General features: G+C 41.0%; 2 protein-coding genes across 2 annotated transcripts; both read right to left on the bottom strand.

The window, feature by feature from the left end:
* Nucleotides 1–758: 758 nt before the first annotated feature.
* On the bottom strand, nt 759–3,400 carry LOC131944270 (uncharacterized). Its single transcript, XM_059304823.1, has 2 exons — nt 2,745–3,400; nt 759–2,011 (listed from the first exon to the last, which is right to left on the bottom strand). The coding sequence occupies exons 1-2, from the start codon at nt 3,176–3,178 to the stop codon at nt 1,360–1,362; spliced, it is 1,086 nt and encodes a 361-aa protein (XP_059160806.1). The 5' UTR covers nt 3,179–3,400; the 3' UTR covers nt 759–1,359.
* A 2,356-nt stretch (nt 3,401–5,756) lies between these two features.
* On the bottom strand, nt 5,757–10,808 carry LOC131944262 (uncharacterized). Its single transcript, XM_059304812.1, has 3 exons — nt 10,586–10,808; nt 7,744–8,297; nt 5,757–7,010 (listed from the first exon to the last, which is right to left on the bottom strand). The coding sequence occupies exons 2-3, from the start codon at nt 8,175–8,177 to the stop codon at nt 6,359–6,361; spliced, it is 1,086 nt and encodes a 361-aa protein (XP_059160795.1). The 5' UTR covers nt 8,178–8,297; nt 10,586–10,808; the 3' UTR covers nt 5,757–6,358.
* Between the last annotated feature and the right edge of the window lie 1,079 nt (nt 10,809–11,887).

Raw genomic sequence — 11,887 nt, 5'->3', positions numbered from 1 at the left:
ATATACCGAGATCAAGATACGCGAACTCTACTTCATCTGCCTTATGGATCATTAGGTCTGAAAAATGAGCCGTATTTTACTATTACTTTCTTTCTTTCTTTTTTATACGGAAACCGGCTCAGAAGGTTGACTTCCATTAGCCAGGCAGGCCTCAGTGTAGCAAACTCTGACCACTAGAGTTTCCCATACATCGGTCGCTACTTCCGTGGGCTCTCACCGGGCTTTCCTTCCCCACCCACCAGACGCGGGACGTGGGGGGCGTTCGGCCATTCTTTGAACCTAGCGCATACAGCAGTTCTACTCGGCCAGATCAAAAACCTCTAGCTGCTGTTGGCTACCACTAGCCATTCCGCACCCACTAGGGGGGTCATGAGCTTGGTCCGACTAGTGGCACTCTTCCGAAGCCACGTGAAGGCCGCAGCTTAAAGTCAAAATATCTTGTTAGGGTCGAGAGCAGACCCCTTTTGGTTCCCGGCAGTCTTGCACCTCACCTCCCCCACGCTATTATGTAGGGGACTTGGGAGTCCGACGTACCAGGCTCTTTACTATTACTAAATGATCTCATTTGTGATAGTCGTTAGTCAATACACGAACCACATTAGAGGTAAAAGGCTAGAACAAAACTTACAACTTGATTTCTTCTCGGAGGAAGTATATTACCATAAAACAAGCCACTGTAGTTTTAGGTGAAAGAATGAAGCCAATCTAGAGACATACATACAACACGTGAAGTAAAAACTAAACCATTGAAATTTAACATCTCATATACATTTATTGGTCATGAACTAAACAAAGCGTAGCTCAGATATGGCTGATAAAATAACGTCATAAAAAGAATACATGTGGAATAAAAACACCGGGGATGTGTAAAATAATACTGTACATAAGAATTCGGTTGGTTATAGTTAGGGTGTAAAAGTAAAAGAAATTACAAGAAAACCAAAGCACTCTTGATTGTTTTGTACGAGGTTTTCCTGTTGAAAAAATGACAAAGTTTTTGGTCTGTTCATGGACTAGGTTTGACTAGTGGTAAGTTTACCTAGTTCATACGATAGAAAGTTTTATTTGTGAAAGACATTGGTATTTTATGCTGCCTCAGGCCGTGGTAGTTGAATGAGGCTGGGTTTACTGTCTTGTTAATGTTAGACAGAAACGACTATCTGATTGGTCTCTTAGTGTCATGTGATATGCCACAGCGTTTGTCATTGGCTGGTCGCTCACTTCGGATGCTTTGATACGAAAGGTAATCATGGCGCGTTTTGTAATACCAGGCGTGATTTAGTCTAATACTGGAGGTTCGTCTAACGGTACCACGACAACAGACGCCAGTTGTGTCTGTTTAAAAATGTCTGCACAGACTTAGCATCTCGTTGCTAGGGCCTGATGGTGATAGACTTTCTGTTTCCGCTTGGCCAAAGCCTCCTGTGCAATGGCTTCAGTGAGCAGCGTGTTCATGTCCTTCATGTGGTCACACAGCCTGGAACAGACGTGGTTTCTGATGACGTGTCTCATCCCCTCCAGCCCCTGATCCTGCTCGCCGTAGCTCTGTGTCATGGAGTGGATGACTGGGGTGGTCAGCGTGAAGATCTTGCACTCATACGATCCTTTTAAGTCGCAGACGACGCTCCTCCCCTGTGTGTGGCAGAAGTAGAAGTGCACGAACGCCTGCAGCATGGCGCTCTTGACGTCACATACCTCGTCTACGTCATGATTATACCGGCACTCCGACTCTTCGTCAGGGGCGGAGCTTGCTACGGAACTACAGAAGTGTTGGCTCTTGCTGTCGTTGTTGTCTAGAATTGTGATGTAACCATTGGCTAGTGCAGCATCCAGCTGACTTTGTTCGTAGGTTGGTGGCTCGTAGCTGTACAGTGGTAGTCCTGGGATGATGACGTCTTCTTCAAACGTGTCGGCTACGTCACACTTGTCGACTGTGACGTCAGAGGATTGCGATGACGTGCGTTTGCGTTTGTGGTCGCCGAGCAGGTTTGAAAAACTTCGACAGAGGGATCTGTAAAAGTTGAAAGAAAAATTGGACTCAACTAAATAATGAACGAGTACAACACACATAACACAATTTTACATCGTGTTCTCTTGTCATTTAGCACAGGCCTCTAAGTGGCGTAGACCACTCAGACACTCACGACATACTGGAAGTTATGTTTTGTACACAATGTGTACACTTGAGTGGCTATGCCTGTAGCTTGAGTGTTATCTGTCCCAGCTTCGTTTGTTACACGTTGCTCCGTGGTTTGGACTAAAAGGAAACACAATTTCCTTCCATCCACTTCAACAACTGTGTGGTTGTCTACATGAAAAGCCGGGCTAGACTTGGGCAAGCAGTGTACTAGGTACTGCACCTAGATGCAAGCTTACGTCATGCACGGGTACCTATTAGAGCTGAGGGGACTCAGTTTCTCTTATTTACAGCCTTACCACACACGCATACATTCAAGTAGAGCATGAGTACCTATTAGGGCTGATTGGACTCAGTTTCTCCTACTTACAACACACACATACATTCAAATAGAGCATGAGTACCTATTAGGGCTGAGTGGACTCAGTTTCTCGTACTTACAACACACACATACATTCAAATAGAGCATGAGTACCTATTAGGGCTGAGTGGACTCAGTTTCTCGTACTTACAACACACACATACATTCAAATAGAGCATGAGTACCTATTAGGGCTGAGTAGACTCAGTTTCTATACACACACCCACATTCAGAGCATGAACTTACCTAAACTTCGTGAGCTTGAGTTTCCCCTTCGCGTCCATAAAATGCCGATATTTGCTGATCTTGTCCTCGAATGTCACGTGCTCGTCCTTGACCTTCCGGGCGACCTTGACGTCCTGGAACTCTATCTCCACCTGCTCGCGGTGCTGGAGCTGGCTGCTGTAGGCGTTGAACTTGTCGGCCATCTTTTGGGCGTCTTGGGTCGCCTTGCAGCGTAGCTCCGCCCACTTTTTCGATTCCCTCCCTCCCCTCTCCCTCACGATTACGTATTCGTTTGACGTACCCGTCTCCCCGCCACCCTCGGGGAACTTCATCCCGAGGTAGATGGACGTCCGTTGTCTTCTCTTGCCTCCGTACGGGATGTAATCGATCCTGTACCTCCTTCCACACCGGTCTGGCTCTGTGGTCCAGACTTTATAGCTTTGTCCAAAGACCATCTCGAATGTTTCACGGCGGTTCTCGCTTTACGCAGTACTGGGGTCTGGGTTTGTGTCTGTCTGATGGTGTATCATCCAACAAGCTGGCACCAGGCGGCATACAATGTTTGATGACAGATGCTGTAAGTACAAGAACAATATGTTTGATGACAGATACTGTAAGTACAAGAACAATATGTTTGATGACAGATGCTGTATATACAAGAACAATATGTTTGATGACAGATGCTGTATATACAACAACAAAAAAAAAAAGACGTCGTTTGAAAACAGAGGCTGTAAAAAAATTAGACATAGTTGTAAAATTAGGGAACTGAAAAGTTAAAAATTGTCGTAAAATGTGGCAACCTAAAAGTTAATAAACCGGTAGTGATCTCCCCTAAACTTTCTCGAATATTCTTATATAAAACAACAGGGGATGGTAACTGGGGATATAGTTATGATTTTTAATCCATTTTAAATACTTAAACTTTTAAAAATAGAATAGAATCTCATAAAAAAAACATTGCGCACCAAGCAAACGCCGAATAAAAACGCGTATAATAGTGCGCAATATTATTAGTACTTTAAAAATTTACATTAGTTTTTTGAGAAATCGGAAGTAGCGTAAATTACTACTTCCAGTCAACGGAAATTACTCAAAATTTAACAGAAGGTAGAGAATTAGATCTTTTACTTACATGTGAAATTTCATTTATCTATCTGAAATAGTACTCAAGTTATAGGCTTTTGAAAAATTCAAAGTAGGAAAAGTACCACTTCCGGTTATCGGAAATCGCTCAAAAGTTGATACGGATCTACGATTTTGATAAAATACTTATATATGAAATTTCATCAACCTAGCTGTAACGGTACTCAAGTTATCGTGTTTACACACGGACAGACAGACAGACAGACAGACACACACACACACAGACATACGGACAAGATTGCAAAATTATGTTTTTCCGTATCAGTGAGGTGTAAAACGTCGAGATTTGTAAAAATCTCGATTTTTTTTTTTTTGCACGATTACAATACTTTCTCTATACTACGTATATACGAGAAAGTAAAAACAAGACGTCGTTTGAAAACAGAGGCTGTAAAAAAATTAGACATAGTTGTAAAATTAGGGAACTGAAAAGTTAAAAATTGTCGTAAAATGTGGCAACCTAAAAGTTAATAAACCGGTAGTGATCTCCCCTAAACTTTCTCGAATATTCTTATATAAAACAACAGGGGATGGTAACTGGGGATATAGTTATGATTTTTAATCCATTTTAAATACTTAAACTTTTAAAAATAGAATAGAATCTCATAAAAAAAACATTGCGCACCAAGCAAACGCCGAATAAAAACGCGTATAATAGTGCGCAATATTATTAGTACTTTAAAAATTTACATTAGTTTTTTTGAGAAATCGGAAGTAGCGTAAATTACTACTTCCAGTCAACGGAAATTACTCAAAATTTAACAGAAGGTAGAGAATTAGATCTTTTACTTACATGTGAAATTTCATTTATCTATCTGAAATAGTACTCAAGTTATAGGCTTTTGAAAAATTCAAAGTAGGAAAAGTACCACTTCCGGTTATCGGAAATCGCTCAAAAGTTGATACGGATCTACGATTTTGATAAAATACTTATATATGAAATTTCATCAACCTAGCTGTAACGGTACTCAAGTTATCGTGTTTACACACGGACAGACACACACACAGACACACACACACACAGACATACGGACAAGATTGCAAAATTATGTTTTTCCGTATCAGTGAGGTGTAAAACGTCGAGATTTGTAAAAATCTCGATTTTTTTTTGCACGATTACAATACTTTCTCTATACTACGTATATACGAGAAAGTAAAAAAGGAGCCGTATTTTACTATTACTTTCTTTCTTTCTTATACGGAAACCGGCTCAGAAGGTTGACTTCCATTAGCCAGGCAGGCCTCAGTGTAGCAAACTCTGACCACTAGAGTTTCCCACACATTGGTAGCTACTTCCGTCGGCTCTCACCGGGCTTTCCTTCCCCACCCACCAGACGCGGGACGTCGTCCTACCGCCTGGTAGCCAGCTTGATCGTGGGGGGCGTTCGGCCATTCTTTGAACCTAGCGCATACAGCAGTTCTACTCGGCCAGACAAAAACCTCTAGCTGCTGTTGGCTACCACTAGCCATTCCGCACCCATTAGGGGGGGGGGGGGTCATGAGCTTGGTCCAACTAGTGGCACTCGTCCGAAGCCACGTGAAGGCCGCAGCTTAAAGTCAAGATATCTGGTTAGGGTCGAGAGCAAACCCTTTTTGGTTCCCGGCAATCTTGCACCTCTCCTCCCCCACGCTATTATGTAGGGGACTTGGGAGTCCGACAAACCAGGCTCTTTACTATTACTAAATGATCTCATTTGTGATAGTCGTTAGTCAATACACGAACCACATTAGAGGTAAAAGGCTAGAACAAAACTTACAACTTGATTTCTTCTCGGAGGAAGTATATTACCATAAAACAAGCCACTGTAGTTTTAGGTGAAAGAATGAAGCCAATCTAGAGACATACATACAACACGTGAAGTAAAAACTAAACCATTGAAATTTAACATCTCATATACATTTATTGGTCATGAACTAAACAAAGCGTAGCTCAGATATGGCTGATAAAATAACGTCATAAAAAGAATACATGTGGAATAAAAACACCGGGGATGTGTAAAATAATACTGTACATAAGAATTTGGTTGGTTATAGTCAGGGTGTAAAAGAAATTACAAGAAAACCAAAGCACTCTTGATTGTTTTGTACGAGGTTTTCCTGTTGAAAAAATGACAACGTTTTTGGTCTGTTCATGGACTAGGTTTGACTAGTGGTAAGTTTACCTAGTAACTAGTTCATGCGATGGAAAGTATTATTTGTGAAAGACATTGGTATTATATGCTGCCTCAGTCCGTGGTAGGTAAACGAGGCTGGGTTTACTGTCTTGTTAATGTTAGACAGACACGACTATCTGATTGGTCTCTTAGTGTCATGTGATATGCCACAGCGTTTGTCATTGGCTGGTCGCTCACTTCGGATGCTTTGATACGGAAGGTAATCATGGCGCGTTTTGTAATACCAGGCGTGATTTAGTCTAATACTGGAGGTTCGTCTAACGGTACCACGACAACAGACGCCAGTTGTGTCTGTTTAAAAATGTCTGCACAGACTTAGCATCTCGTTGCTAGGGCCTGATGGTGATAGACTTTCTGTTTCCGCTTGGCCAAAGCCTCCTGTGCAATGGCTTCAGTGAGCAGCGTGTTCATGTCCTTCATGTGGTCACACAGCCTGGAACAGACGTGGTTTCTGATGACGTGTCTCATCCCCTCCAGCCCCTGATCCTGCTCGCCGTAGCTCTGTGTCATGGAGTGGATGACTGGGGTGGTCAGCGTGAAGATCTTGCACTCATACGATCCTTTCAAGTCGCAGACGACGCTCCTCCCCTGTGTGTGGCAGAAGTAGAAGTGCACGAACGCCTGCAGCATGGCGCTCTTGACGTCACATACCTCGTCTACGTCATGATTATACCGGCACTCCGACTCTTCGTCAGGGGCGGAGCTTGCTACGGAACTACAGAAGTGTTGGCTCTTGCTGTCGTTGTTGTCTAGAATTGTGATGTAACCATTGGCTAGTGCAGCATCCAGCTGACTTTGTTCGTAGGTTGGTGGCTCGTAGCTGTACAGTGGTAGTCCTGGGATGATGACGTCTTCTTCAAACGTGTCGGCTACGTCACACTTGTCGACTGTGACGTCAGAGGATTGCGATGACGTGCGTTTGCGTTTGTGGTCGCCGAGCAGGTTTGAAAAACTTCGACAGAGGGATCTGTAAAAGTTGAAAGAAAAATTGGACTCAACTAAATAATGAACGAGTACAACACACATAACACAATTTTACATCGTGTTCTCTTGTCATTTAGCACAGGCCTCTAAGTGGCGTAGACCACTCAGACACTCACGACATACTGGAAGTTATGTTTTGTACACAATGTGTACACTTGAGTGGCTATGCCTGTAGCTTGAGTGTTATCTGTCCCAGCTTCGTTTGTTACACGTTGCTCCGTGGTTTGGACTAAAAGGAAACACAATTTCCTTCCATCCACTTCAACAACTGTGTGGTTGTCTACATGAAAAGCCGGGCTAGACTTGGGCAAGCAGTGTACTAGGTACTGCACCTAGATGCAAGCTTACGTCATGCACGGGTACCTATTAGAGCTGAGGGGACTCAGTTTCTCTTATTTACAGCCTTACCACACACGCATACATTCAAGTAGAGCATGAGTACCTATTAGGGCTGATTGGACTCAGTTTCTCCTACTTACAACACACACATACATTCAAATAGAGCATGAGTACCTATTAGGGCTGAGTGGACTCAGTTTCTCGTACTTACAACACACACATACATTCAAATAGAGCATGAGTACCTATTAGGGCTGAGTGGACTCAGTTTCTCGTACTTACAACACACACATACATTCAAATAGAGCATGAGTACCTATTAGGGCTGAGTAGACTCAGTTTCTATACACACACCCACATTCAGAGCATGAACTTACCTAAACTTCGTGAGCTTGAGTTTCCCCTTCGCGTCCATAAAATGCCGATATTTGCTGATCTTGTCCTCGAATGTCACGTGCTCGTCCTTGACCTTCCGGGCGACCTTGACGTCCTGGAACTCTATCTCCACCTGCTCGCGGTGCTGGAGCTGGCTGCTGTAGGCGTTGAACTTGTCGGCCATCTTTTGGGCGTCTTGGGTCGCCTTGCAGCGTAGCTCCGCCCACTTTTTCGATTCCCTCCCTCCCCTCTCCCTCACGATTACGTATTCGTTTGACGTACCCGTCTCCCCGCCACCCTCGGGGAACTTCATCCCGAGGTAGATGGACGTCCGTTGTCTTCTCTTGCCTCCGTACGGGATGTAATCGATCCTGTACCTCCTTCCACACCGGTCTGGCTCTGTGGTCCAGACTTTATAGCTTTGTCCAAAGACCATCTCGAATGTTTCACGGCGGTTCTCGCTTTACGCAGTACTGGGGTCTGGGTTTGTGTCTGTCTGATGGTGTATCATCCAACAAGCTGGCACCAGGCGGCATACAATGTTTGATGACAGATGCTGTAAGTACAAGAACAATATGTTTGATGTCAGATACTGTAAGTACAAGAACAATATGTTTGATGACAGATGCTGTATATACAAGAACAATATGTTTGATGACAGATGCTGTATATACAACAACAAAAAAAAAAAGACGTCGTTTGAAAACAGAGGCTGTAAAAAAATTAGACATAGTTGTAAAATTAGGGAACTGAAAAGTTAAAAATTGTCGTAAAATGTGGCAACCTAAAAGTTAATAAACCGGTAGTGATCTCCCCTAAACTTTCTCGAATATTCTTATATAAAACAACAGGGGATGGTAACTGGGGATATAGTTATGATTTTTAATCCATTTTAAATACTTAAACTTTTAAAAATAGAATAGAATCTCATAAAAAAAACATTGCGCACCAAGCAAACGCCGAATAAAAACGCGTATAATAGTGCGCAATATTATTAGTACTTTAAAAATTTACATTAGTTTTTTGAGAAATCGGAAGTAGCGTAAATTACTACTTCCAGTCAACGGAAATTACTCAAAATTTAACAGAAGGTAGAGAATTAGATCTTTTACTTACATGTGAAATTTCATTTATCTATCTGAAATAGTACTCAAGTTATAGGCTTTTGAAAAATTCAAAGTAGGAAAAGTACCACTTCCGGTTATCGGAAATCGCTCAAAAGTTGATACGGATCTACGATTTTGATAAAATACTTATATATGAAATTTCATCAACCTAGCTGTAACGGTACTCAAGTTATCGTGTTTACACACGGACAGACAGACAGACAGACAGACACACACACACACAGACATACGGACAAGATTGCAAAATTATGTTTTTCCGTATCAGTGAGGTGTAAAACGTCGAGATTTGTAAAAATCTCGATTTTTTTTTTTTTGCACGATTACAATACTTTCTCTATACTACGTATATACGAGAAAGTAAAAACAAGACGTCGTTTGAAAACAGAGGCTGTAAAAAAATTAGACATAGTTGTAAAATTAGGGAACTGAAAAGTTAAAAATTGTCGTAAAATGTGGCAACCTAAAAGTTAATAAACCGGTAGTGATCTCCCCTAAACTTTCTCGAATATTCTTATATAAAACAACAGGGGATGGTAACTGGGGATATAGTTATGATTTTTAATCCATTTTAAATACTTAAACTTTTAAAAATAGAATAGAATCTCATAAAAAAAACATTGCGCACCAAGCAAACGCCGAATAAAAACGCGTATAATAGTGCGCAATATTATTAGTACTTTAAAAATTTACATTAGTTTTTTTGAGAAATCGGAAGTAGCGTAAATTACTACTTCCAGTCAACGGAAATTACTCAAAATTTAACAGAAGGTAGAGAATTAGATCTTTTACTTACATGTGAAATTTCATTTATCTATCTGAAATAGTACTCAAGTTATAGGCTTTTGAAAAATTCAAAGTAGGAAAAGTACCACTTCCGGTTATCGGAAATCGCTCAAAAGTTGATACGGATCTACGATTTTGATAAAATACTTATATATGAAATTTCATCAACCTAGCTGTAACGGTACTCAAGTTATCGTGTTTACACACGGACAGACAGACAGACAGACAGACACACACACACACAGACATACGGACAAGATTGCAAAATTATGTTTTTCCGTATCAGTGAGGTGTAAAACGTCGAGATTTGTAAAAATCTCGATTTTTTTTTTTTTGCACGATTACAATACTTTCTCTATACTACGTATATACGAGAAAGTAAAAATTGTCGTAAAATTTGGGTACTTAAAAGTTAAAAATTGTCGTAAAATGTGGGTACTTAAAAGTTAAACATTGTACATATACATTATTATTGATTAATTGCTAATCTACGATTTCGAACTTTCTATTAAGTTTAGCAATTAATCGTCCTTAAACAATTATAATCAATTACCTGCTGAATTTGGAAATTTCAATTTTCAATGTTAAAAATACATTAAAATTTAAAATATTTAAAATTGACGTAAGATAATTCAATATTTTCCTTTTTACGAAACAATGAAACCGTTTGTTTTCATTAGACTTTGTTTTTAAACTATTATGGTGTATCGACGAAGTTTATTTAGCAGTAATTGATTAGCTATCCGCAATCAGACTAACTGGTTGTGTTCGCTTTTTCTTTAGTTACACGAGTAGCGTATATAAGCGGTGTATCACAAACGGTAATTTTATAAACACCACAACCGAAGATAATATCAACTGATAAAACTGAAGATCGTTGCGATAATCGAAATAATTAATAAGTTAGAGCCGAGGCTAAGAAAACGACGATTACCTCAACTGTGTGTTGTTAAGTCCTCACTGTTTATGTCTGATTATCTCATCTACTCCTGCTCGAGTAACTCGTCTCCCTTTGTTGACTGGCTGTATGACAATGTTTATATAGCCTTCCAAGAGGAAGCTCAGCTCTCAGCGCGTGCTACAAAGGATTTTCCCGAAAAAAAATAAAAACTTCGCCCGACTCAGTCTGATTACAACTGTTCCATAGTTGGAAATTCCTGACTTTTTTGTTTTGTCGTCTGAATTTGATCTCGTCTGAATAATGTTCTATTTTTATCTTCTATGTCAGGCCGTTACCTAAAGCCGCCGGCGTCTTTCGACCCCCCCCCCCCCCTTCCTATCACCCATGTCAAGTGTCTGTTTTCACTAGCTTGTACCGGGGTTTCCCGAAATTACAAATAAGCTTACACAAACTAAGAAAGTTTATTTTTTTTACCAGCAAAAGACCCGCTCGCGTATTGTAAGGGCTCTCGGTCTTCAAGTTTTTCCGACCCTCGCGTAATATTACTGATATACCATACACATTTTTTAAAAAATTATTGTTATTTTTTCAATTTGCAGAAACATAAATTGAGAGGGGGGGGGGGGGGGCGGAGTCAGTCAAATAATTAAGGGACCAAGTCTGCCTCGTACTCAGCCTCCCATTAGATCGACCCTACTTATAATACCGGGGTCAATTTTTGGTGACCTTAGTTTTGTTTACATTTAGCTAGTCTATAGCGCCATGAACTTTGCTTACACTTACAGAATACATTTTTTTTTAAAAATTAGTATGGTCCAAGTACCTTCCTTTCCCTGCCCACAACATTAATTAATTAATTAACCATAATTACGTTATTTTTTCACCAATTATTAGAATATGAAAGGACTATACTGACTCGGACCGACGTTACAGATAAGTAGCTCCCCCCCCCCTTCCCCAACCCCACCCCCTCAACACTTCGCTATTCTGTTTACTAGTTGTGTTACTATTTTTAGAGCAAGCAGCGTGGTACAGCGAGCGACACCGGGGATGAGGGAGGGGGGGGGGGAACACGAAAATCTGCGACCTTGAGATAGCAGGAATGTTTGTGGATTTATGAAATCTGCAGCACGTAAAAATACGTAGTAAACAAAGAAAGATGCTTGAATTGTGTTGCCGGTACTGTGTGATGCTTGAATTGTGTTGCCGGTACTGTGTGATGCTTGAATTGTGTTGCCGGTACTGTGTGATGCTTGAATTGTGTTGCCGGTACTGTGTGATGCTTGAATTGTGTTGCCGGTACTGTGTGATGCTTGAATTGTGTTGCCGGTACTG

The sequence above is a fragment of the Physella acuta genome, unplaced genomic scaffold (genome assembly GCF_028476545.2).
Source record: "Physella acuta isolate Inbredline_101_S28 unplaced genomic scaffold, ASM2847654v3 ptg000486l, whole genome shotgun sequence".
Taxonomy (NCBI): Eukaryota; Metazoa; Mollusca; class Gastropoda; family Physidae; genus Physella; species Physella acuta.
This window is presented reverse-complemented; position numbering and strand designations above follow the sequence as displayed.